This window comes from Tenrec ecaudatus, chromosome 14 (genome assembly GCF_050624435.1).
Source record: "Tenrec ecaudatus isolate mTenEca1 chromosome 14, mTenEca1.hap1, whole genome shotgun sequence".
NCBI classification, from domain to species: Eukaryota; Metazoa; Chordata; class Mammalia; order Afrosoricida; family Tenrecidae; genus Tenrec; species Tenrec ecaudatus.
In genome coordinates, this window is record NC_134543.1 from 115,497,323 (window position 1) to 115,524,417 (window position 27,095).

General features: G+C 41.1%; 1 protein-coding gene across 2 annotated transcripts in view; it reads left to right on the forward strand.

The window, feature by feature from the left end:
* The first annotated feature begins 1,077 nt into the window (after window positions 1-1,077).
* The window catches only part of UNC13C (unc-13 homolog C), a 550,871-nt gene continuing 524,853 nt past the window's right edge, over window positions 1,078-27,095 (forward strand). For both annotated transcript variants that reach the window (XM_075530957.1, XM_075530958.1), the window contains exon 1: window positions 1,078-4,042. In XM_075530957.1, the coding sequence (XP_075387072.1) occupies window positions 1,078-4,042 (2,965 nt within the window). The remainder of the gene's footprint in view (window positions 4,043-27,095) is intronic.

A 27,095-nucleotide genomic window follows, 5' to 3' on the forward strand; every position in this document is an offset into this window, starting at 1 on the left:
GCAAATGGATTTTGGGCTTACACTGTCATCCATTGCCTTCCACATGCCAGATGTTCACAAATGAACCTGTTAGTCTTTCCTCCTTAGAATTTGGGTTTTATTATTTACAATCTTTGGATCACACAGGCCGGCATGCTTCTTCATGTAGACTTAGTTGACACCGCACTTAGATGGCTGCATGTTTTAATACAAGTCTTTAAGACCCCAAACACTAGACTTTCTGATGTTTCTTCACCACACGTTGCCACAGTGCTTTATCTTCAGTGACCTCTCTTCATGAGGGTGATTATTGAGTAGGACTATGTCATAAGAACTAACTGTTCTTGGATTGGGGCTAGAGTTAATTGTCAGCCCCCAATCCGTTCCTGTATCTCTGGTTTATGCATGTCTCTGGTTCACTTTAGAGATAGCATTATCATTTTGTAATTGAGAAAATCATAAATAATCCCTGGGGCATAGGCTAATTCTATTGATGGTGTCAGTAATTTGGCCAATGGTATAAAAGTATAAAGCATAGCCAGTAACTGTGGCTGTTTCGTTTACAGGTACTATATAATTTCGAAATAATTATTATTACCCTTTTTGAGTATTCCATTTGTGTCTGCCTATAAATGGGTTAGGGGGAATATATAACTTGTCTCGTTGTTGGTCCTTTTATAAAAAGCTACTTTAAACAAATAGGAATGCTCTTATTGAAATTCAGATACTCACCCTATTCCCCAGGTTATTTTTCATCTATAGAGTGTCTTGAATACTTGTGGGCAATGGGATAAACCTAACATTGAATAAAGATAATCACTCTAGCTCTCCTTTCTTTGTAGACACTACATGAAGTCATGGGGCAATGGCGAGAGGCACGAAAACCCACCTCCAGGAGCCAGTGTCTATCCTAAGTGGAGGATCGCTTCTCCTTTTCCCAGGACGCTGGCACCTTGGCAAAGCCACGGCTGTCCTTCATGCGATTTCCTGTGAGTCACAGATCATCCCGACCGTGATGCTTGCCCTGGACTTGCTCATCTTCAACCAGATACCCTGTTCGCTTCTCTGGGACAGAAAAGCTTGCATCAGTTGCTCTCCATGGTGGCCAATCTTTTTAAGAGCCTGATTTTACCCTACATACATAAGCTTTGCAAAGGAATGTTTACAAAGAAACTGGGAAATCCAACCAAAAAAAGAGACAATCGTCAGCAGCAAAAGGACCAAGGCTTTCCCGCAGCTGGCCTGGCCAAAACTCCTAAGCTTTCCAATACCTTGAAAAGCACGGTGAAGAAGCTCGCCAAGTGTCCGTCTGCTCGCCACTTATCGACCGAAGACGACGAGGCCAACCGAGAGTTTTCCCTCTCACCGACCTTCAGTTATAGGGTAGCCATCGCCAATGGCCTCCCAAAGAAGACTCATGTAGCCGGCAGTGACCATGAGGAGCAGCCTCACGAGCTCTCTTCAATTGAGAGCTCCTACTCCGAATCACTCAATGAACTAAGAAGTAGCGCAGAAAACCAGGCGCAGCCAACGGGCACCATGCCAGTGAGACGCAATCGAAAGAGCTCCAGCAGCCTCGCCCCCTCCGAAGGCAGCTCGGATGGGGAGCGCACTTTACACAGCTTGAAGCTGGGAGCTTTGCGAAAACTGAGAAAATGGAAAAAGAGTCAGGAGTGCGTCTCCTCTGATTCGGAGTTGAGCACAATGAAGAAGGCTTGGGGAATCCGAAGCAAGTCTCTGGACAGAGCTGCACGAAACCCCAAGGCCAATGCCCTGGAGCCAGGATTTAGTTCCTCTGGCTGCATTAGCCAGACCCAGGACGTCATGGAAATGATCTTCAAGGAGCTCCAGGGAATCAGTCAGATCGAAACCGAACTTTCGGAGCTCCGAGGTCACGTCAACGCCCTCAAGCACTCCATCGACGAGATCTCCAGCAGCGTGGAGGTGGTGCAGAGTGAGATCGAGCAGCTGCGCACGGGGTTCGTCCAGTCTCGGAGGGAGACCAGAGACATCCACGATTATATTAAGCACTTAGGACATCTGGCTAGCAAGGCCAGTCTCCGATTTTTAAATGTGCCTGAAGAACGATTTGAATATGTTGAAAGTGTGGTGTACCACATTCTGATCGATAAAATGGGCTTCACGGATGCACCACATGCTATTAAACTTGAATTTGCCCAGAGGATAGGGCAGCAGAGAGACTGTCCGAATGCAAAACCTCGACCCATACTGGTGTACTTTGAAACCCCTCAGCAAAGAGATTTCGTTCTTAAAAAATCCTATAAACTCAAAGGCACCGGCATTGGCATCTCAACGGATATCCTCACTCATGATATCAGAGAGAGAAAAGAGAGAGGGATCCCATCCTCCCAGACTTATGAGAGCATGGATATGAAACTGTCAGCTCCGGAGCCCCAAATTCAGAAGAACAGTTGGCAGTCACCGGGGGACAGCGATGGAGAGCTGGAAGCGGACCTTAACAGGAACACGTATGCTGTGATCTCCAAGTCTGAGTTCCAACCGAAGTCAAGCTCAAAGCCGCACAATGCCAGAGCCAAGAGTAAAAGTTCCAACGGCAGCAAAATTAAAAACAAACCAGATCATGATCACATTTCCTCCCAATTGCCACCATCAGATAGCTCGGTAAAGCCCACCGAAACGCGCTATGCAGAGACAGCGCCCCTCTGGCACTCGCAGAGTGATTTTTTCGCTACTAAACTTAGTCGCTCTGAGTCAGATTTTTCCAAGCTCTGTCAGTCTTACTCAGAGGACTTTTCGGAAAACCAGTTTTTCACCAGAACGAATGGAAGTTCCCTGCTGTCATCTTCAGACAGGGAACTTTGGCAGAGGAAGCAGGAAGGCACGCCTAATCTGTACGACAGTCCCCAGGACCACCGTGTGATTGGGGGTGTCCAGGGTACCCAGGGACAGAATGAAATTGAGAATACCGAAACGGTGGACAGTGGAATGAGTAACGGCATGGTGTGTGCCTCGGCGGAGCAAAGTCATTATAGCGATTCACAGCTCTCTTTACATGAGGACCTTTCATGGAAGGAGTGGAACCAGATAGAGCAAGGGGCAGATGCAGGCTTGGATTCGTCTACCCAGGACTATGACACAAATAGTCTCTCTGACCAACAGCTGGATGTCTACAATAAAGACCTAGATGACACAGGAAAGTGCCCTAGTGATCTACAAGATGACTCCGAGAGCTATGATTTAACTCAAGATGACAACTCATCCCCGTGTCCCGGATTGGATAATGAACCCCAAGGTCAATGGGTGGGTCCATATGATGCATACCAGGAAGCTAATTCCAAGGAAGGGTCTCAAAATCAAAACCAGTTACCCATGATGTACCGAAGTCAAAGTGAATTGCAAAGTGATGATTCAGAAGATGCCCCGCCCAAATCTTGGCATAGTCGACTAAGCATTGACCTTTCTGATAAGACTTTCAGTTTCCCAAAATTTGGATCTACATTGCAGAGGGCTAGATCAGCTCTGGAAGTGGTGTGGACCAAAAGCACACAGAGTCTTAGTGGGTGTGATGACAGTGGCTCCTCCTTAATGGGGAGATTTCGGACATTATCCCAATCGACTGGCAATGACTCGAGTACCACCTTAGACTCTGATGTCTACATGGAACCCTATTACTACAAAGCAGAGGATGAGGAGGACTATAGTGTACCAGCGGATGACAATGAAACGGACTATGTTGAAGTTATGGAACAAGTCCTTGCGAAGTTAGAAAACAGGACTAGTATTACAGAAACAGATGAAAAAACGCAAGACCTTGACCACTCTTCATATGAAACTCCTTATGAAACCCCACAAGATGAGGGTTATGATGGTCAGGCAGATGATGTGGTTAGTGAAGGGGGATTGGAGCCACTAAATGAAACAATAATGGAAACGGACATAAGAGAAGATGAAAACCAGAGCCTTCCTGAACAGCCAGTGGAAGTCACAAAGCCAAAGAGAATTCGCCCTTCTTTTAAAGAAGCGGCTTTACGAGCCTATGAGAAGCAAATGGCAGAGTTGGAAGAGAAGATTCTGGCTGGAGGTACTCTTGTTTAAATACCGCATTATAAATCATTTGTGTTTTTCCCTTGAATAGTATTTCTTTAGAGCATGTTATGCTTTTACTTTTAGTAGAAATAATGGACTTGTGGTGCTTTTGAATGCTTCTTCTCAGAATTTTATTATACACAAATGGTTCCCTTAACATGTTGGACTTAATGGGGAAAGTTTAAGCTTATTTCAAATGGGTCCCATTAAAAGGAGCCCAAACTTTCTCCTAAATAATGGAGATCAAGATTTCTCTGCTAGGCACAACCCTGTATCATATAATGCCGAGTGCAACGTTTTCGTAACATTTAATTAATATGATTAATATATTGATAACTATGAATGTAAAAAATTTTACAAAAATAGTTTTCCTGAAATGAAAAGTTCTGTCATTATAGGGTTAAGCAATATAACTCTATAATATCGGATCTTTATCAAAGAAAAGATGAGTAAAATCAGAGTATCCCCTTATGCCAGAAGCCCAGGGTCCACCCCTTGGTTTGATCAGGTTGTTAATCTTAAAATAAAATGAGAAGAGGAATTGTTAGATTTACCACTCCTTCTTTCATCAAATCACCAAAGCGGGGCCTGCCAGCAGAAAGAGCTGAGTATCTACATCCAACTCAAGTCAGTTTCCCGGAAAAGCAGACCCTCCCTTACCTTTCCTCCAGTCCTTCTAGTAAGAAAATCCACTTTCCGAGGGAGAGTCAGAAAGGGAGTGGAGATGAGACGTTTCCTCATAAATAGAGCGGAAGTCCCTTCCCATCATGACGATCTGTGATGATGAGAGGAATCTCGTACCTCCGAATTTTACTTAATTCCCTGGAAGCATGGTTTGGAACAGCAGTTATGTGTAGATGTTTCATTGGTCCACCAGTCTTGATCTGCATGTATACTAGATGGTTACCCTGCTGCATGCTAATAAATTTTCAGTATTTTCCAGTTACCACAATTTGGGTGAATTACATATTATGATATGTGCTCTGATGATGGCAATGCCATCTTTAACTCAAGTATTTAATGCATACTATGTTTCACAGAGCTACCTACTTATGCACTCAAGTGGTACTTGCTATTATGTAATTATGTCCTATGTAGCCAGTAGTTGATTGTAGTTTCTTTTTCTTGACCCGAAGTGTAGTCAGATATTTCTCCAAAATGACTGTTTTCTGGTTGATATGGATGACGTATTCAATTATTCAATATATTTATTGTCAACTGTTGCAGACCTTAAGACCTTAGATGTAACGATGAGAGCTCTCTGCTTTAAATGCCTGTCTGTATAAAACAATATGGCCCAGAGTAATTAGCTTAATGAACAACCCAAATCACTGCGATCATGGCCATTAGCTGTGATTTTTTATTTAAATAGTCTTTTCTGAAGCAAGGGACTCTTCAAGGATATTTAAAATGTATTTGAACGAGGAAGATAGTAAATGCTATGTAAATATATTACATGAAATATCTATCTTATTTTAGAGTCACTTATTGGTAGCTAGGTGAAATGGAAACTCTGTTGCTATTTTTGAGACACAGAGAAGTCGTTTAGCCTGGTAATATATTTGCTCTTGGTTCAAAGAAGTGTCCTCAAATGCAAAATCAGGCTAAGCAATGTGTGTGTGTGTATGTTTTGATGTAACAGAGGAATGTTTTAACTCTAGTTGGTGCTGATATCCATTTGAATATTAGGTAATATCATTACCAGAGATATTATCATCAGTCTTAGGGGGAAAAATAAGGCTTTATCAATTTTTAAAAAAATTCCAAGTTAGCAAACCTCTATGAAGTAGACGGTTACAGTAAAAACCCTTTCAAGTAGCTAACAAACCTAGTGAGTTAATGCATTTACTTTTAGAAAACCTAAATGCACTTAATTGTCCATACACTGCCAGCTTAAAAGTTCAATAACATTGTGCCACAGAACTGACCCACTAGGCTTGGCAATAGAGGGCTCCAACTCCAGCAAGCGTGGAGCTTGACCTGTCATCCCGTGAACCAGCTCTGACTGCAATTGGTTGAATATCACTTATCCCCGAGGAATTCAGCACACACTTCTTTAAGATGTACCCTGCTTGCTGAAAAGCGCCAGATTGACTAGCCAGGAGGCTTCAGTAGCCTAGTTTCAAAAGGGCATCTCCAATCTTCTTGGCAATGCCTAGGTAGCTTTCTTTACTAGGTGCCACCAATATGCTTGAGGAGGAAGGGCAGCCAAAGAAGGGAATAATCCAGGCCCCTTCCCTGCTTGGAGCATCCCCAGGAGGTGCCAATTGTTATGCTTATTTTGTGCTCATGGCCATCTGCTGACTGGATTTGGGCAGAGGCCAACAGATTTTCTCTTCATGGCTCCCCAGTCAAGATTAGGTATCAGCGCTGCCTTTTTTCTTGTTCTTTTACCAACCTGGCCATTTTGGACCCTGGAGCGCTTGTGGTCAAACTCTGTGGGATGCTGTTCCCCTGACATAGATCTATGGAAGCAGGCTTGTAAATTTGAGTTATTTAGTGGAACTCTCATTGGCAGGCTTCTAGTTCACAGGAATTTCTAAAACTCCGATGTTTATGTACATGGGTGTCGCGGTCGCAGTGTTTGTGAGAAATCTGATCAGCCTGCATTTGGGGAAAGAGGTCGGGAATGTGTATAGTCAGAAACATGCCCATGAATCAAATTATTTCCCTCTGGCTGAATCCTGCTGATGGGTTTCTGCAGCTGCCATGAACCTTACACCATGGTGAGGCCTCTCTGCTCTCTCCTTCGGCTGAGATCCACTATGGTAGCCTCTGAAGCCCCATCTGTATGCCTCTTTTTGTCACCACCGAGCTCCCCCTTTTGTAATACCAATTTACGTGTGTTTTCTCTTCCAAATTCTTAAAGACAAGAAGTCTTGTCGTTTTCTTTCTTCCAACTTTGTCTCCTCCTGTTGGTTTACAGCTATGGCACTGGGCTAAAACAATATTATTATTTGATGAATCTGAATCAGAGGAGGTGGCATGTTAAACAGAGAGCCAGTCTTGTTATCAGATCCATATTCAATCGGTGGCCTTTCATTGATTAGACGATTGCCTGAAAGCTAACATTTAGGGAGCACGAGTCTATTTCAATGACTTGGGTTTGATTTCAGTTGAGTCGATAGTATGTACTTTCCTGGTATGTTTGTGTCATAGGTTTTCTTTCTTTTACATATTACACCACTGCTAAAAAACATGATTCTGCTATTACCCCATCTTATAGGCAAAGAAGCAGAGATGCTGAAAACTTAAGTAACATACTCAAGTCACACAGCTAGAAAGGAGTCGATACAGAATTTAATGGTGGGTAATTTAACTTCCGTCAGAGCACCTATATGCTTACTCACTTCAAAAAGTGGCTCTGTTCATGTTTTAAGTAGGGAAGGAAATAAATGGTCCAATGTGGAGGATAGAATCAGCCACTAGGTTAACCCCAGCTAAAGGATTTCCATGAGAAAGCAGTAATAATATGAAAGGTACTATGTTTTCTGACACATTGAGGTTTTGACATGAAATAGTTCATTCTCAGTTGCTCTACTTCAAATCCTTATATCATCTTATAAATCAAGGGTTGAAGAGTCCAATAAACCCTGTGCTCTAACACCTTCTTGAAGTACGGTGTACTTAAACTGAGATTACACTTTGCCAGGGACTAGGGACTGAAGATTGAAGTAAAATTTTTCTGGTAGAAAAAAACTCTTGATTTGTTGTGAAATATCATCCCCTCAGAATCTGCAGGTTCTGAATATACTGTAACATTGGGAGCTACTGTACATATTTCTAATTTTTAAAAAAAAATCAGGGTAGCATTTTATTTTCTGAATGGCTGTAGAACTTTGTGGGAACATTTTGGCTCCCAAATAAGGATGCAAAATTGAATATAGAAACATTTTCATCAGGTTGATAGTTTATTATTTAGGTCAATGTTTTCCAATCTGGCCAGTCTATAGAATCAGCTGGGGAAGAAGATATTTCATTATTAATTATTATTAATGTTATTGTTAAACCCTCCCCCCCTTCATCCACACCTTCCTCCCCATCCTTTTTTGATGTTGTTGTAAAATTATAGATTATTAGGTCCCTAGCACTGAAAATTTTGATTTGGTGAGCCTAGAAAAGGTCCCAGAATATGCATACAAATTTTTAGTTCATTCCCTTATAGTAGAATAACAAACACAATACATATATACAAATGAAAACATAATAAAACAAAATCATTTAAATTTGAGGATGAAAGCAAAATAGCTTCTCTTATTCTCAGGAGAGGGTTAATTGGCTCCAGCCACATATATATATTTTCTTCCTCATCTTTTATAAAGTAGCATTGTCGTGTATATATATTTATGTCCTATAACTTGATTTGTTTTGTTTTCCTATGTTATGCATCCTTAAACTTTCTTTTCATTTTAAGACCTACCACATTCCTTTTTAATAACACAAAACTTTCCACTAGAAAGCTGTTCTATTGTTTATTTGACCAGCCTCTTATTAATCGGCATTTCAATGGCTTACAAGCTTACAAACAGTTTAGCACTAGCACTCGCATTTAGGCAAACGAGATCCTGTATGTGTAGGATATATTCTTAGATGTGGAATCACTGGATCAAAGGGTTTATTTCTACATAAAGTAGTTAGGCACTCATGAATCTTGGGTTATGTCAACATTTCATTTTCTTTTTTCTAAATCATTTTATTAAGGGCTCATACAACTCACCACAATCCATAGATACATCAAAATTGTATAAAGCACATTTGTACATCCATTGCCCTCATCATTCTCAAAACATTTGCTCTCCATTTAAGCCCCTGGCATCAGCTCCTCATTTTCTCCCTCCCTCCCCACTCTTCCCCTCCCTTATGAACCCTTGATAATTTATAAATTATTAGTTTGTCATATCTTACACTGTCTGATGTCTCCCTTCACCTACTTTTCTGCTGTCCGTCCCCCAGAGAGGAGGTTATATGTAGATTCTTGTAATCAGTTCCCCTTCTCTACCCCACTTTACCTTCACCCTCCCGGTATGGCCACTCTCAGCACTGGTCCTGAAGGGATCATCTGTCCTGGATTCCCTGTGTTTCCCAATATTTCATTTTCATAGCACATATCATAGCTATATTTTACATTAAAGTAAGTGTATGATTATTTGATATTTGTAGCTCTTTTTCACTAGAAAAGTTTGAAAAGCAGATGATGATTTTTTTTTCTGTTGCTTATTCTCATGCCAGAGCCTGGCCCGATGTCAATAAATATATATTGAACAGATAAATACACACTGGGCTTTTCTCTTTAGTTAGTGACTACGTAGTTCCATCACAACTGAAGACTTCTGACATGCAGATAGCTTTTGTTTTTGTTCTTTACATCAAAAGTACATTATTTGAACACACACTTCAATATAGCACAATAAGTTTCTTTGATTTTTAAGTAGAGAAAACATGATGTCTTCTTCTGGCTCCTGTACTAGTGTCTATGTTGAAACTAGCTATTCTGTCTATGGCTATGAAATCCAGACATCTCTGAAAACTTAGTTGAACGAGGAAGAAGCATTTGGGCTTTCCTGGCCCAAATCTGTGAAGCAGTGCAGCTCAGACTTTAGGAGACACCCGCACCTCACCTGAACACAGCCCAGCACATGCGGGGCGGGACTTGCATTGCGAACGTACTCCCAAGTGGTTCCGATGCAAGTCATCATCAGAGATTTGAACATGACTACACACTGTCCATACAGATTTTTTTCAATTGCCCTTAAAAAGAAGAAGATTGAGTCAGTCTAAGAAAAACATGTCAATCCTTTTCATAACTTAGAAACAAATAATAATTTCCCAGGCATCCAGAGGGGCAGATTATTACATTTTATGAAAAGGCTTTGGTCATATCTAAACAATAAAACACAGTGAAGCCATAAATGTATATATATCATTAATTTTAGAACTCACTTATCTCCAGGAGCTTTTGCTGTAGAGACCATTCAGTGAATACTTTTGACTACAAATAAATCCTATGATTACACGTTTTATCTGTTTTTGTAAGTTTAAGTTTTTCTTTTTTTAGAGCAAGCCCAGAAGTAGTGGTCACAGGAGACAATCTAATTGCAAAATGGTCCGTTAAAATGCAATGCATGTCAGTAAACTTTGAGCTTAATATGGCTTACTTCGTAATTCTTTAGAGTTACCTAGAATGCAAATTGATTATGTTGGATTTGAACACAGATCATGATCTAGAAAAGCAACTGTGAAGGGTCAAACGACCAGGGTCCCCTATGGGCAGCCAAGAAAGAGCTGTGGTCGCTGATTCTCCTACTAGAGTAGAGGCCCGACCTTCCCTGTGGGTAATCCTCGTAGGAGGCCGGAACAAGTATGCTGGGAAATCAGCTGAGAGAAAAGGATAGGAAATATTAGGATAATCAATGAAAGTAGTCCAAGTGAAGCCAAACATCTTAATGGTATGAAATGAGCTAATAAAAAGAGACAGAAACTAGTGTGCGCATTTAATGTCTTCTAATCAGATTCAGTTTGATATAGATTACATGCATGTTTAATCCTCACTATGGGTAAGCATCAGATTTTTAACCCCAGTCTTTCTGTAGGATAAAGGTGGGGCTGTCTGCTTCTGTAACAATTTACAGGCTCAGAAACCCTATACAAGGTCAATATGAGTTGAAATGAACTCTGTGGCTACGGGTGAAACTTTGGGCATCTATAATCAAACACCTGACAAATAGTGAACTAAACAAGTGAAATTGCAAATCTACCTAGAGACGCCTTCCCAGACAGGAGATCTGCTTTTGAAAGTTGATGACATTGAAAGCCCTCTGGCATACAGTTCTCCTCTGACACAGGTGGGGTGGCAGGAGTTGGGAACAATAGTAACTGGTTTGGATTGGGAAAGAGTAAGCTATTATCCTCACTTGACAAATGAGACTGCTGAGTCTCAGAGAGTGAAGACATGGCCCAAGGTCATAAAGCTAGTAAACGGATTGGTGGAATGTTATTATACACCCAATGGGGTCCCAAGTCTGATTTGCTTTCCATGATGTCCTTTCACCTGCGTGGACAAGTCTTATCTTGAAAGGACAGGGTACAGGTGCTTCAACATACATAGGGGTTGTGTTTTCACGGTGAAAAAATGGTACAGAATGATGTAGTGAACATTAATTTCTGTTACCAAACTTGAGTGATCATAGTTCGGGCTAATAGGCATGCTCACGTTTATGAAGTGGGCCAGTCTAGAAAGGTGACACTGATCGTATTTAACCTCTAAAGGGGTGAGAAAGTACCAACAGCAGTAGTTTTTGAGGATATAACATTTTGGCAGAACATAGAGAATAAATTAGCAATGATGAACAATCATCAAACATTTCATTTATTCAAAATTGTTGCTGGCTCCCAAACTGTATGCCCTAAAAACACCCGTCTTTGTACTGGGACTAAAAATGCAATGCATTTCTCAAGGAAAATAGATACTGATGACAAAACATAAGGATTTCTAGTTTGTGGGACTGGTGTTCGTTCAAAGTCTTAGATCAATCTAGATGTTCTGTGTTCTTGGTTTTGCTAATGTCGTTGTTCATGTTCTTCTTGCAAAAGGTCAAACCAAAACTGATTCTATAGAAATGGTTCCTCCTTTGGCAGATTTCTGCATGGAATCAAAGGAAGAAGCCCTGTCCCCTGGTGCCAGACCCTGTTTGTAAACCAAATCTTTTCTTTTGGCACCGGGTCTGGGGCCTCAAATAGACACAGTCCGTGGGCTGATTCAGGCCCGGGATAAAACTTTGGAGCAAGTGAGGCGAGGAAGGTCAGTGAGGCAGAGAAAAACGGCCAGTTTACGAAGATGGCTCAAACAAGGGGTGACCACTGGGGCTTCTGAGATTCGGAAATTGGACACCAGGTGGATAGAGAGCGAGTAACCACAGGACACCTGGGAGGGGAGCATTGATTAGGGGCCTGGGTGGTCAAGGACTTGCTTCCAGAAAGCTTTGTTGTTGTTAGTAGGACCTTGGTCACTGGTTAGGGTTTAGGGCAGGTTCCCATGGAAGGTTCTCACCATTCCAGAATTGGAATCATTACTCATACTGATCCCAGTGGAGATGAAAGTATTATACAGTTCATCCAGAGAGTGATCTAGTTACCGGAAGTGGAGTTTGAGGTCCGGAATAAAAGTTGGAAATAGGCAAAAGTCTAACTGTTAGCAGTGGCCACAAGGACTGGCCAGATTTTCAGCCAGTGTAACTTGATGTTGGATCTCAGAGAGCTGGTGTACCCTGACTTCTCATAGCACTATTCCCAGCCCTGAAAGTATTAGCTTAGGTTGCCTCCAGAGGTTATGAAACAGGCCAGATAAATGAATTTGTTTACTTAATTTTGAGGCTTAAACTAAGACCTGAGCTTGTGACTATGAATATCCCCATTTTACAGATAAGGGAACAACAACCACCTATTAATCTGAGCATCATTTACCTGACGTTTTCCAGTCATGATATGTTTCTGGGGTTTTGTGTGTTTGTTTGTTTAAGTGTGTTATGGAATCTTGTCAACTGCCTCAATCATCAAACTCAGTTCATGATAGCTCTCAGTTACTTCTAAAAATAAACAATTTTTAAAAAAAATCCTGAGCAGATGAAATTACTAGTACGGAGGAGATCCAAATGACTATGACATCACTCTGTAGGCAATCCCACAGGGTCCCCAGGAAACTTTGGGCAGTGCCACTTTGTTTAGATTGAGCATAGATCTCCTTGTTATTTCCTCCAGCTGTTTTTTCTTGCCCCCAACACCTCCCTTCTTCCCCCAATTCAACTGTGATGGTTATTTTGAAGAAGATATATATATATATATATTTTTTTTTGAGGTATAACATTTTGATTTTTTTTTTAGTTTTAAGTATAACACACATAGTTTTATTGGAGCTCTTAGGAGGCATATGAGGTGGGTAACTTAATAATAGCTAACATTTCTTGAGTATCTTTTGAGTGCTTTATTATGTGTCAGACAATAGTCTAAACATTTGACACTATAAATCATATGACCCCCATACCAACTCAAAAGATGGACAGTACTATTATCTCCTCTTTTATGGGCTAAACATCAGAGACTATGTAAATTACCTAAGCGGGCTAAAAGGTAAGAAGTGCCAGAGACAGGATTTGAACAGGTAGTCCTCCTCCAGTTCTATGCACTTAGGGACTACCCTGTGCGGTCTGGGAAGATGTTCAGAAATTACAATGGGAAATCAGCTTTAAAAGATGGAGAAGCTGATGTGGTAAAATGTTGATTTGCATGACAACACCAATTTCTCATAAGAACTTTGATGACACGCTATTCTCTGGAATCATAAGCCCGCACGTAAGCTATCAGACCATTTTCTCATTTTACATGATCATATTATAGACAGCATGATTATTCAGGTGTCATGTCTGTGTAGCTTAGAATACAAAAGCATTGACTACATGTAGCAGTGACAACAACAAATGACAGATTGGATGTGATCCTCTTATTTTCCTGGGATGTAGGTCAAGCTCCCCTTTTTCTTGATGCCCGCTCTCACGCTTCGCATTGCTTACCAAAAGCTCACAGTTTTCGTTGTTTCAGTGTTTTTTTTTTAATCTGTTCTCTAGTGATTACGGTTGAAGGCACATACACTTTCACACTCACACACACAGAAAAATGCGAATTATGTAATGTCTAATATGATGGTATTTTGCTATCTTCTGAGAAATTGATGGAGATCCTTGTTGATCGATATTCGTTTACATTTTCTAATGACACAAAGTGATTATTATTTTTAATTAGCTATCGCATATATATAGAATTGTCATAAAATATCAAGAAGTAGTCTATTTCCAATGACTAAAGTCTCTAGTCTCTTCTCTTTTAAGTGAATGATCAATAGTTATCTAGGTTATAATACTAGGAAGCAATGAGCGGTGCCAGGTTACAACTCCAAGACTTCTGATAGCCGCTCAGATAGGCTCCAGACAACAGCATCACTCTTGGTGCACATGCATGCTTCTTTCTTCTGGAAGGCAGGGCTTCTTGCCCACAGCTAACGTGTAATAAATTTCTGGCACAAGGCTGTTTCTCTGTTGGCTGCTGAATTTAATAGTTCTTAGATATTAACATGCATAAGAGTCACCCCAAGGTACTTGTTAAAAAGACAGATTTGTTGATTCGGATGTATCCATCTATCACCTAATTGATGTATCACCTTAAGAAATATGCTGTAGCCATGAGCTAGGCTGCTGATCAATGTTAACTTGGGGAATTCGGAAGATATGAGGCCACAAGAGGGAGAAGACAAATCAAGGATTGGTGAACAGCACACTACTCGGGGAATTCGTTAGTAGTTTCAATTGTTGATTACAAAGTGGATAATATAAAACATAACCCCCACATAATTGCAATAAACCGTTGTCATTAAAAAGAAAAATGCTGTGTTAGGGGGAAAGTTCCTCTTCCCCGACCCTATTCTTGGCCTAAGTGATGACATCTGCTCCACTGGCATAAATTCCTAGCTGGGTGCGGATGATCAGATGATCTCAAATTCATCTTTTGGGGCTAACTACTACTTCTTCAAACCTAGACTATTCTATTCCTCCGGTAATCTGCCATTCCTCAATATTTAGTTTCCTGGCTGGACATCTGGGTGATGTCGCTGTTAGTTGCCATGGACTTCATTTTGACTTATGGTCACCCTCGGTGTGCAGAGTGAGAATGTTCCACAGGATATCTCGTTCAAAAAGAGATGGTCAGGCCTGTCTTCTGAGGCACCTCTGGGTGTCTTCAAACTACTAATCTTTGGCTATTTGTGCCACCTAGTAAATCATATTTAATTCCTATTCTCAATACATGGGTGAGGTTCATTTCATTTTAAAATTGCACAAATAAACAACCGTAAACTTTGATAAGCACGATAGAAATAAATACCGTGGAGAACATCATTCGAGAGGAAATGATACTTGATCTGAGATCAGAAGAATGAATTCACTGACATAGAAGAAAAAGCTTTTTAAAAAATGCTTCAGGCCGAGATGACAGCATGGGGCTGGATGCTCAGGCAGACAAGTGTGTACCAATCTTGGGCAACTTAAAGAAAACTGGGTGTGGTTGGAATTGACCAAACAAGGCAGAGAAGGTATTAAATCAGTCTGGTACAGGAGTCAGAAGTGAGATTTTTCTGAGTCTTGTGAGACCATTTTGGCTGTTTGATTTTTCTGCAAGAAATTGTGGCGAGCAATCAAAGCAAAAGGGCATGACGAGGAGGGGCATGTCTTGACCTGCAGTAGACTGTGTCCCTTCCAAGGGAAAGATTATCGAGCATTCTTATCTTGACGTCTCCTCTCTCCTCATTATCAAATTGTGCTCATCTTCTCAACTAAGTTCAATTCCTGGTGTCAAAATGAACCAATCTCACGACAGCTGAATCGATTCTGACTCCTAGCCACCCGATAGGACAGAGTACAACTCCCCCTCTAACTTCCCCAAGCTGTGACTCTTTCTGAGAGTAGAAAGCCCCATCTCTTTTTCCTGTGGAGCAGCTGCTGGTTTCCAACCCCTGACCTTGTGGTTAGCAGCACCACTGAATAACAATTTGGGTGACCAGAGCCCCCTATTTAACCATTCAGAGGATCCTCCTTCTTGGCTTCTTCCTTGCCACAGGGTGGGGGACTTTGCACGTAGTTAGATGCCCAGCGTCTGCCTTCTTCCCTTCCAGCAGGTGAGCTCTTGGAGGACATTGTGCCTTATGTTCTGCTGAAGAAGCTGACAGGAGCAGGATATTCTCTTCGGCGTCCTTGCCAGCCTTGGGTTAAATATGGCTGTTGATAAGTTCCTGCCGAGAACTTTGAAGGTGGGAAGAGTGGCGAAGAGTAGGGATAATCAGAGTTTACTTCTTAGTGTTGTGTGGGAAACCCAGATGACAGTGGCAGCGGGTGGCAGTAGTGACGTGGTGATCTTGGCTCTCTGCTCTGTCACCTTGACTCCTAGGTCTTCCCTCTGCACTTGAGACTTCCTGCTGATCCTGTGATCCATCCCCTCTCACTGTGGGCAAGTCCTTTGTGACGCCTTAGGACAGAGTGGAAGTGCCCTCCTGTGGTTTTCCAAGATTATAATTTGGGGGGAGGGAGTAGAAAGGCTCATCTTTCAAACCGCTGACCTTCTGGTTAGCAGCCCCATGCATAATCCACTACTCCAGGAGGGCACCTTTTATCACCCATCTGGTGAAACTCTTTTCTCTTTCAATCAACAAGATGATTTTTTTTTCACTTGCCTCAGCCTCAATCATAGCACAGGTCTGTCCTTGACCTCCTAATTATCTCTGAAACTCATTAAATCCTCTCAGTCTCCATAGCTTTAGCACAGTTCCTGCCTGCACGATTGTTAGGGGTTCCGAACTGGTCTTGGGTCACTACACCTTTCTCCCCACTTAGCCTTCTCCGTAGTCTGTAAAACATGCTGATCTGCAAAATTGTAGCAAAGCAGGATATGAAAATCTGCAAGCCCCTTTTATTGAACACGCACAGCGTCACTACGCTGTAAGCTCCCAGAAGGCAGGGTCTGTGACTGATACCCTGGGCATCTCATGCAGTGTCTGTGCTAACCAACAGCGAGGCAGTCCAGGCAGCAGTCAGCCTGCAAGTCTCTGGTCTGGGCAAGTTTTGTATTTCTGTGGCTCAGTTTTCTCACTAGCGAAATGCAGATGATAATAATAGTATGTCTATGAGGCAAAAAATACCATAATTAGATTAAAAATAGGCTATGTTTCTCATCAAACCAGTAAGTAATCAATAAGGCACCAACCTCATTGGAAAAGGACAAGAGACGGCATACTCTTATCTTAAACCATTTCTGAGGAAAATAAGTCAGACGCCAAATGCTATAAGTACTCCCTTACATACAAGTATTTCTTAACTGAAGTAAAATAACTAGTAAGAATGTATTTTGTGAAGGGATCAATTATCTGATTATCGGTGTGGTTGAAAGACTCCAGGCACAGGCATCCTGGTAGAAGCTGGCAGAGTTATTAGTTATTAATGACGACAGTTATTGATATTTTCATAGCACACAAAAGCGTGCAACTGCCTGGATTCTCTGGCTTGTCGTCTGCTTTGCCTTGGGGCAGTTTTAACATGGAGGCCCAAGTACATTCCCCGGCATTTATGGAGCTCTGCAAGTGTGATGGATTTAAGATTAGGGCATTGGGAGGGGGGAGAAATAAGAGACGAAAGACACAGATTCTTTTCCTGATCGAGTTACGGTATAGTTCCCGTAAATTCCGAATCACCTCTCAGGTACAATGTGAGAGGCATTGTGGGTAATAATCCCAGAAATGAACTAAGGAGTCTCCTGCCTTCATGCATGTATCATTCAATGCCCATGGGCATGATATTGATTGTGACTCAGAATGGTCCAGTGACTCAGTCACACGGAGTAGAACTGCGCTCTGGGGTCTTTGAGGCTGTCAGTATTTACAAGAAGAAGACATTAGCCTCATCTTCTGGGGCCTGTAGATTGGGGGTTCAAACTGCTCATCTTGCTGCTGTTCATAACCCACTCCCCCAGCTACGAGGGCTCCAATAGCTCACGAAAAATATGTATTAGCACTTACTTGAGCCCTGCCAAAGAGATCATGGTAATAATGAGATAACAAAGACAAGATAATTATACATCTGGATGACTAATGATAAAGTTACTAATAACGAGTCTAGAAAATAAAAGTCACAGCAACACAAAGAACTACCCATTACTCACCCGAAATTACAAGTACGTGCCAGAAAGATGGACTTTTCCCATGCATTTCCCTATTTACAACCGGACACAAGCTCAGGACACGCAGCAGTTGTCTCGGGACCTCCATTTTGCCCTCCACAATTCCCCTCTGATTTTAGCTGCACTGAGAATAATAAATGGGCTGAGCCTCAACTTCCTTCCATGGACTCTGCCTCAGGACCTTCCACTCAGCAATCTACCATTAGTGGGAGCCACTCCAATGCTGCAGTCTTCCAGCCTTCTGATGGACAATTCCTGGCGGTCATTGAACTCAACTCGGGAGGCCGTAGCAGAATCGAGCCCTTGCTTTCTGCAGTGGAAACCTCAGTGCTGTAGCCGTACATGTGTTTCTTCCTCTTTGCTTCATCTCCTTGTTCCTGCACTCACGTTTCCAGGAGGACCATCTTCCACGTCAACTACCTACCCTCATGGTCTTGTCCCACCTTCTACTTTTGGGAGACTCAAAATAGACCTGAGGTTGGGACTATTAATATTCTCATTTTATGGACAGCATGGCAGTGTCTTAGCACACTTTGCTGGCTGACTGGCATTAAATAGAGCAAGGGTTTGGTTATCTTCCTCTTGTCTTAATTACTACACAACCTCCTGTGAACAATATGAAGGTAATTGTGGGGAAAAAAAATAGCCACTGTAAATATAATCAGAATACTTTAGTCTGCACCGATTTTGCAGTGATCTAAGACTACCAAGGAGATGGGGTTAGAAATTATTGTTAGTGAAGTAGTAAATGAGCAAAACACCCCTCAGTGCTTGTGGAAAAGCCATAGGACAAAATCGTGTCCAAGTGCATTGGCCTTCTTGCCATTTCCTCCCACCTAAACGGGCAGTCTTTTAGCTATCAAGTTTCTGTAACCACTTTCTCCTGTTCTCTCCTCTTTTGCCCAATCCTTGCTTTGCAGAATGACAGATAGTTATTATAAATTATTTTCTATTAGTAAGTTGCATCTTCTGGGGAAGTTTTCAGAGTCAGCCTTTTGCTTTTTCGCTACCGAATAACAACTAAAGGCATTCCAAGTATTGGCAAGCAAGTGGGATACAGTTTTTGGAGAGTGAAACTTGTGCGAATATCCACAATTTTAGCAGCTTGTACAAATTCAGACCTTGTGCAAATAGCCACAACTTGAGCATCTGAACTCACACATATGAATGGAATTATCTGTGAATACTTTGAAGTTTTTATATTGTCGGGGAGCCCGGAGGATGGATGGATGGATGGACATAGAAAGAGCCAGAGAGCATTAATTGTGCATCAGATGTTTGGAAAGGGGACATGTGGGTTTGAACCACCTTCTATACAATTAGCAGCCTAACACTTAACAGGGCTTCTTCAGATACAACCAAAATAGTAAAGGATCCGTCAAAGACAGTATCATTTTTTTAATGGCTACACAAAATTAACCTTTGTTGTGGTGTGCTGTCGAGTTGATTTTAATTTACAGCAACTTTATAGTGTCCTATTTATACTAGAGTACAATGATGCTGAAGGTTTTCCTAGGCTGAAATGTTCAATGAAGCAGATAATGAGGTCTTACTTTTTTGCAGTCTCCTAATGGGTTCAACTTCGGACCTTTCCGTTAGCAGCTCGATGCTTAACCATTGGGCCAACAACTACCGAGCTCTTCCTATCTGGAGAAAAGGGATGAAAATTGAAGACACGTGGGCATGATTAGTCCAATGGATTAAGGGACCATGTGAACATCAGTCTTCATGACCCTAATACCAGAGAATTCGATGTTCCCCAGCTACCAAAACCAACTTGTAAAAAAAAAAAAAAAAAAAGTGTGTGTGTGTGTGTGTGTGAGAGAGAGAGAGAGAGAGAGAGAGAGAGAGAGAGAGAGAGAGAGAGAGAGACCAGGCTTACCTATTGGATAGAGACTGGTAGAACCCCTGAGACTTTGACCTTAATCTCACTTCAGGTCTGGCAATGGACTTACCCTACGACACAACTTTCATCCCCCCCAAAAGAGGCAAGCTTGCAAGAGGAACAATAGCACCAAGAAGGCATGCACACCCTAAAATAACCAACCATTTGAGAGCCAAGGGCAGCATTTTCCCAGGAACAAAGTTCAGAAGGGTCAGAGAGAAGGAATGGAAACAGGCAAAACAAGAGAAAGTGGGATAAGCGATGTTACATTGAGGAAATTGCAATGAATGAGAGGGAGTAAAAAAGGATATGAACCGATGGTCTGTTTTGTAGACCTTCACCCAATTCACAGTAAAATTAAGTATAAAAATCAATGAAAATTAAAATAAACAAAAAACATAACCACCAATCAGTTATATTATCAAGCTAATGAGGACTTTATTATTAAAATGAATTATTATGCAAAATCAGTTTTTATATAACACTCATGGATTTTTACAAAGTGTTTTTACGAACTTTTTTTTAGTTTTTTACATAAGTGCTTAATTCTTTTTTTAAATCGTTTTATTGGGGCTCATACAACTCTTATCGCAACCCATATATACATCAATTGTGTAAAGTACACTTATGCATTTGTTGCTCTCATCATTCTCAAAATTCGCTTTCTGCTTGGGTTCTTGGAATCAGCTCCTCATTTTCCTATTTTCTCTCCCTACCCCTCCCCGCTCCCCTCTCCCTCAGTGCATAATTCTTAATCATCATGATTTGTTTCTTAGATGCTTTACTTTTCTACCAACAACTTAAAAGAGTGAAAAGAAGTATAAATTAGAATTATTTTCAATTCATATAGCAGACATGACCATACATAGCTCAAAGGCTTTGAAAGATTAGAGAGAGAGGAAACACATCTGATTCACAGCTCTGGCTAGATAATTACTTGGTGCTGAATGGTATGAATGCATTCACTTATTACTAGAGTTGATTCCATCAGTAACTTTGATTTCTCGGGCATTATTTAGTTTTAGTATGAAGGATCTAGAAAGAAAAGCAGGTTGTAGGAAAGGGATCTGTAAGACAATTATTTTCATATGAAAGTAAATAAAATTAGATCAGTAATATACCGTAAGCTGAGGGATGGATGCTCTGATAGATGTAGATGTCAACTTATATTTTCTTGAATGGCAACTTTTTACTGTAATTAGGTGAAGGTTTACAGAGTAGATTATAGTTTCCTATTGGATCCTTCTGATTCAATTCATCCATTGTAACCTCGCCCCCCCCCCCCCCCCCCGCCGTGTTTCCTGTTCCATTCTTCTTTCTCTCCTCATCTTCTGAACTTTGTCCTGGTGCAAATGTTGGCCTTTTGATTATAAATGGCTGATTAGTCTAATGCAGAGGTGAATCCAGCTTCAGATCTAAAGGGCCAGGGCCATAGTCTTGGGTGGGTGGGTGTCTCACAGTTTACTGTCTAACCAGCAAACCTGGTCTCATGTGATTGTGACTTGTGACTGGAGAGATGTACGTATCCAAGGTCAGCTGGTCCGGTGGTAGGATATTTGGCAGTTCTCAGAGTAGCATGGACTATGGGAGGCCATGGGCTCAAACTCAGAGAAGTAGAGGTCAACAAGCTAGACACAGGAGCCAGCAGAAAGCAAGGAAGCTTTCCACCGCAAGGACATCTCCTAACATGTGCACAGGGTGGCCATCTGAGTAAGGGGTTGCATTCCAACCTGACTTTCTTAGAATTGCTTGGGTGCTCCCCAGAGATCCCATCATGGATTTGAGTGCATTATATTCGGTCACATCATGAGGGATTGTAGGCTTCAGCTGGCAAACCACTGAGAATCTGGGCCAGTCAAGGCGACACAAAACCCAACAATCACATCATCTATTGATTCGAACAAAAGGTGACTTTGAGTTCATTTACGCATTTAAATGAGTTTATATTTTAGAAAGTATATTAGCATATATACACATTTTATATCCATTTGAGATACTTTATTTGATAACCACTAATTTGGTTTCTAACACTAGATATTTCCTGTTTGGACTGTTTGGGGGTTGTTATTAAATGCTGCCCAGTTTGGCTCTGGCTCTTAGGGACCTTGTGTACAGCAGAATGACATATTACCTGATTCTATCCCTCTTCACAATTATTATGCTGCACCCATCGTTGCCACCATCGTGTTAGTCCATCTTGTTGATGGCCTCTCTCTTTGTCACTGACCCTCCGTTACCTTGCTAAGTAAGACGGACTGTTCCGTACATCCATGCCGCCTGACCACGCGGCCAAAGTCCATGAGACAAAGACTCAACATCCTTGCTGCCGAGCAGAATTCTGTACTTCCTGCAAGACAGATTTTGGGGGGACATCGTGTTCATTTTAAAATTTAACCGTCCACTTTACACAAGATATGCTTATGAATTCTATAGCTGTTTTAACACTGTTTACTTTTGAGACAAAATGGTTAGGTTTACAGCTTAAAAAAACAAACATATATACACGGGGTCAGTGGTACCCCAACAAGGTGTAAAGTCTCACAGGTGATTGCCATTCCTCCACTGTTCATTTCAAGCCCGCTGACACTGCAGGGCTTTGAATGTTTGTTTACTCACATCTAACCAGTCAGAGCCGTCCTATGATGTGGACGGCTCCAATTCACAGAAGCACCTGTAGTGATTCACTTACACTGGCAGCTGAACTGGTAAGGATGTGTCTGTGGCTGCGCTCCGTCTCTCCCCTCTGGTCTCTGTGTTAATTCACATCCTGCATTTCCCACCCTAGGCTTATACTCGAGTCAATCAGTTTTTCTGGTTTCCCAGGTAATAATTAGGTACCTCGGCTTATACTCGGGTCGGCTTATATTCGAGTATATATGGTAGGTTTTTCTCTTTTATGGTTCACTGCTTATAAAAATGTTTTTGGCAACAAATTCAGCATTTTGTTTAAAATGTGTTTTATATTGGGCCCAATTAAAATTTCTCCTAAATAAAATTAATATATATTTACTGTGTAAAATTTTTAAAATATAAGAGAAACTGTATACTTTATATCAATAAAGTGGAAAGGTAAGAGCTTCATATGTCTATGAAGACATCTTTTGGGCAAGAGAAATCTACTTATCATACATTGTTTTAAAATTAATATTCAGTTGGTTTTTAAACAGAATTTCCCTTATATTTTAGAGTTCAATTTGTATATCTTCTTCTACTATAAAATTTTGTGCCCTTGAATTGATTCCAACTCATAGCAACCTTAGAGGACAAAGTATAACTACCACTGAGCATTTCCAAATTGTAAATCATTGGGAGTTCTGAAAGCCTCATTTTTCTCCAGAGGAGTGGCTGCTGGTTTTGAACTGTTAACTTTATGGTTAGCATATCAACTCACAATCCACTATACCACCAAAGATGCTTTATTATATTTATACATATAGTACTTTTTAATAATTATTTTCAGGGAGCATTTTGATTAATGTTGTATCACGTTTACAAGGGAGGTTAGTAGATAAATTTAAGCTTTGAAAACTGACTGCATTTCTACCTTATAGTATGTGGTTTTCTTTTTTAGCACTTTAATGAAAACAAATCCTTCTCAAGTTATTAATGATTATTTTAAATATACTAAATTAAAATCATAAGTATGTGAAAGTCAAGTTTTTCTTTCCAGCCCAACACTGTTTAGAGATTTAGCTAAATTCTCTTTTGGTCCCTCAGATCACAACTCCAAAGTCAATTACAATTTTCAGGATTTATGTATTAGTCTAAAATATAAAAACTTTCAAATATTGTGAATACATTGACTAATTAATATAGGCAAATCATTGTTATTTTTTCAGAAATCATTTTCCCAAGCTGAGCGTCATTGTGTTCTAATTATGAGTGTGAATGAACATATCAGCTAAATTTAAAACTTTTCTCAGTAAGGGAGGATTATCTTATCTCAAGCCAGTTGAGATCACGAACTAATGGGGGATTCGGGGCCAGGACTCATTATTTGACTGCGTCTGTCTTACTTGCTTTTTGCAGTTGTGAAAACAGCAGGAACGTCTGTCGGCTCGGGAGCATTGTTCTCTCCTAGGTTCATGCTCTTGCTATCCAACATATCTGTCTACCCCCATTGAGCTCATTTGTAATTCTCTTCACAGCCTCGTTGGATGGTTCACTTATTCAATTCTCTTAGTACGTTTTAATGTCTTCCCATCTGGCTCATAGCGCATTTTCTTACTATTCTATCAGATATTATACACGCTTATGTAATACTTTAAAAACATCTCATTTTAACTTTATTGCCTGATTTTAGTTGTCAGAATTCTGGATTCTTTTCGTATGACTCCCAACCGGCAACCACAACACAACACTTAATGAGATGGAATGGTGTGGCAGTGGATGCTGCGTGTCCCTTGGCTCTTTGGCTTCGTAGACTTAACACCGAAGACAGCGAATGACAAAGACAGGGGGGAGCACGTAGAACACGACCCCTCAAACATTGCTCCTTTTGAATACTGAGCACATTGACTTCTTGTTTGTCTAAGGTGGCAGTGTTCTTGGGCTCGGTTACTTTTCTCTGCCGACACTTAAGTTTGACAGTTTAGCCCCATCCATTCCCACCACTTTCCATGCCTCTTCTATAGTGCTGACAACCTTTACGTTCCCTAGTATAGACCTCTTCCCCAGTCTTTCCCAAAGGGGCTCTAAGCCTGCCCCCCCCACCCTGGATGACTGCAAAAGCAGATGCCTGTACGCTCTCCTGGTTCTCACGAGCCTTGGTGCCGTAGTGGTGACACCTGGGCTTCTACCTGCAAGGTGAGCAGTTGGCAACGACCAACCAGGCAACACAGAAAGATGGGCTTTCTACTTAAAGCTCAGAAACGTGCAAGAGCAGTTCTACCCTGTTGTAAAGGTTCACTATGAGTTTTGTTGTTTTATTTTTAAAATGCTGGCTATATTACACAGCTTCTAATTGCCAGACTTGCGCTGAGTTTAAGCTTGGGAACCTGTACAGGCTCTAGGCTGTTTACTCAACGATATCCTTAAGGAAGCTCCCGCTTCCTCTCTTCTCCTGCAACCAGGTGTTTCCATCTTCATCTGGGGTGTTCAACAGCCTTCAAACTGCCTCTCCAGCATCTGATTTTGACGTCCTGTGGCAGAGGTGTGTTGTAGGGTTCATTGACACTTTTACTCTCCTCCATCTATAGACTGAACATGTCTCATAGAGAGGGATTTTTATTTTTTGAAAGATCTGCAGGAAGAGAGGCACAAGCAAGCAAAAAGGCTTGCAGCAAACCGTCCTCCAGCATGTAGAGGTGATGGCCTAGAGTATGTGTAGACTTCCAACAGCATCGGTGACCAAGGCGATCTTTTTTAGGCTGGAGATGCTGTTCACTCAGGTAGTCACTTGACAAACCCCTCTGACTCCCACGGGTCTTTGTGTACGTCATCCCATCTCAATGAAACTTACTTCTATTTGATTTTGCAGCCTCCACGCACCAACCCACAGTTCGCCATTTTCATAACTCTTTTCGTTCTCTTATCTTATTGAACTTATCCTTCTAATTTACTGCCAAAGCTATAGGCTTTTACATGTTAGTGGCTTGTTTACCCTACTGAAAAGTTTGGTCCACCCAAGCGAGTCATTTTTTGTCTGCTTTCTTGGCTGATGAGTATCATGTTCATTGAATGAATACATTTTTTATTTTAAAATGTAACTGAGGCAATAATATTTATAAACCTGGTCTCCTGCATTTTTAAAAAGCATCTTATTGGGCTCTTACAGTTCTTATAACAATCCATACATCCATGGTGTCAAGTACATTTGAACTTATGTTGCCATTATCCTTTTTTTAAATTTTAACAATTTATTGGGGCTCATACAATTCTTATCACAGTTCATACATATACATACATCAATTATATAAAGCACATCTGTGCAGTCTTTGCCCTAATCATTTTTTTCTCCTCTTTTCTTTTTTTACATTTTATTAGGGACTCATACAACTCTTATCACCATCCATACATATACATACATCAATTGTATAAAGCACATCCATACATTCCCTGCCCCAATCATTCTCAAAGCATTTGCTCTCCACTTAAGCCCCTTGCATCAGGTCCTCTTTTTTTTCCCCTCCCTCCCCTTTCTCCCCTCCCTCATGTGCCCTTGGTAATTTATACATCGTTATTTTGTCATATCTTGTCCTATCCAGGTTCTCCCTTCCCCCCTTCTCTGCTGTCTCTCTCCCAGGGAAGAGGTCACATGTGGATCCTTGTAATCACCATTATCCTTTTATATACAATTTTCTTTCTACTTGAGACCTTGGAATCCACTCCTTTTTTTTTTTTGCCTCCCTTCCCCACTATCCCACCCTCATGAACCCTTGACAAACGATAAATTATTATTATTTTTATATCTTACACCTAAGTTTCGGTTGTTCGTCATTGATATGTTTGTTTGTTTTGGGTCTTCTGATACCTGATTCTGTGGACACTACGTGACCACCGGGGCTGGTGTGCTTCTTCCATGTGGGCTTTGTTGCTTTCTAGTTAGATGGCCACTTGTTTATCTTCAAGCCTCTAAGAACCCGGATGCTATATCTTTTTATAGCTTGGCACCATCAAATTTCTTCGCCACATTTGCTTATACACCCACTTTATCTTCAGCAATCCTGTTGGGAAGGTGAGCATCACAGAATGCAAGGGTATTAGAAGAAAGTGTTCTTGTGTTGAGGGTGTACTTGTCCATGTCCATCTACTACTTTACTGCTTAACATATAAATTTACGTACATAAATCTATGTCCCTATCTTTATAAAAATGCATTTACATATGCAGGTTCCTATGTTTCTACCTCTATAAATGTCATTTGTCTCCCAGTCTTCCCACTATTTCCTTTTCCTTTCCTCTTGTGCCACTGTCATGTTCCAACTTGGAGAGGCTGGTGGCCAGATTGTGTAAGCTTGAGGGCAAGTTCTGAGAGTCACTATGGGATGAGTGCTCTCCAGGGCACACACACTATCTGATGGCACATGAAACACATTTTATCATCTCCCGAGAAAGGTGTGCTGGGCATAATTTGAAGTCATGGACCATACCTAGCACTTTATCCTTACTGAAGCTTGTCTATCCCGGGCACAGAGTACCATCAGTGATGAGGAGTATTCTTCAGTAAAATGTATGGCGATAGTAATACTTCAAAATCTGCCCTTGTCCCTCTCAGTGTAGTATGGGGGGGATTGGGACTTAGCATTATAAGAAACCATATGAGTAGAGAGCCAAGTGTTAGAGTTCTAGACCCAAATAATTGCCAGAAAATGTTAATTCCCTAAAAGATTATTGTTGAAATTAAACTTTTGAATGAAAAATACACTGTATGTTGTGAACTTAACATTGAAAATCAA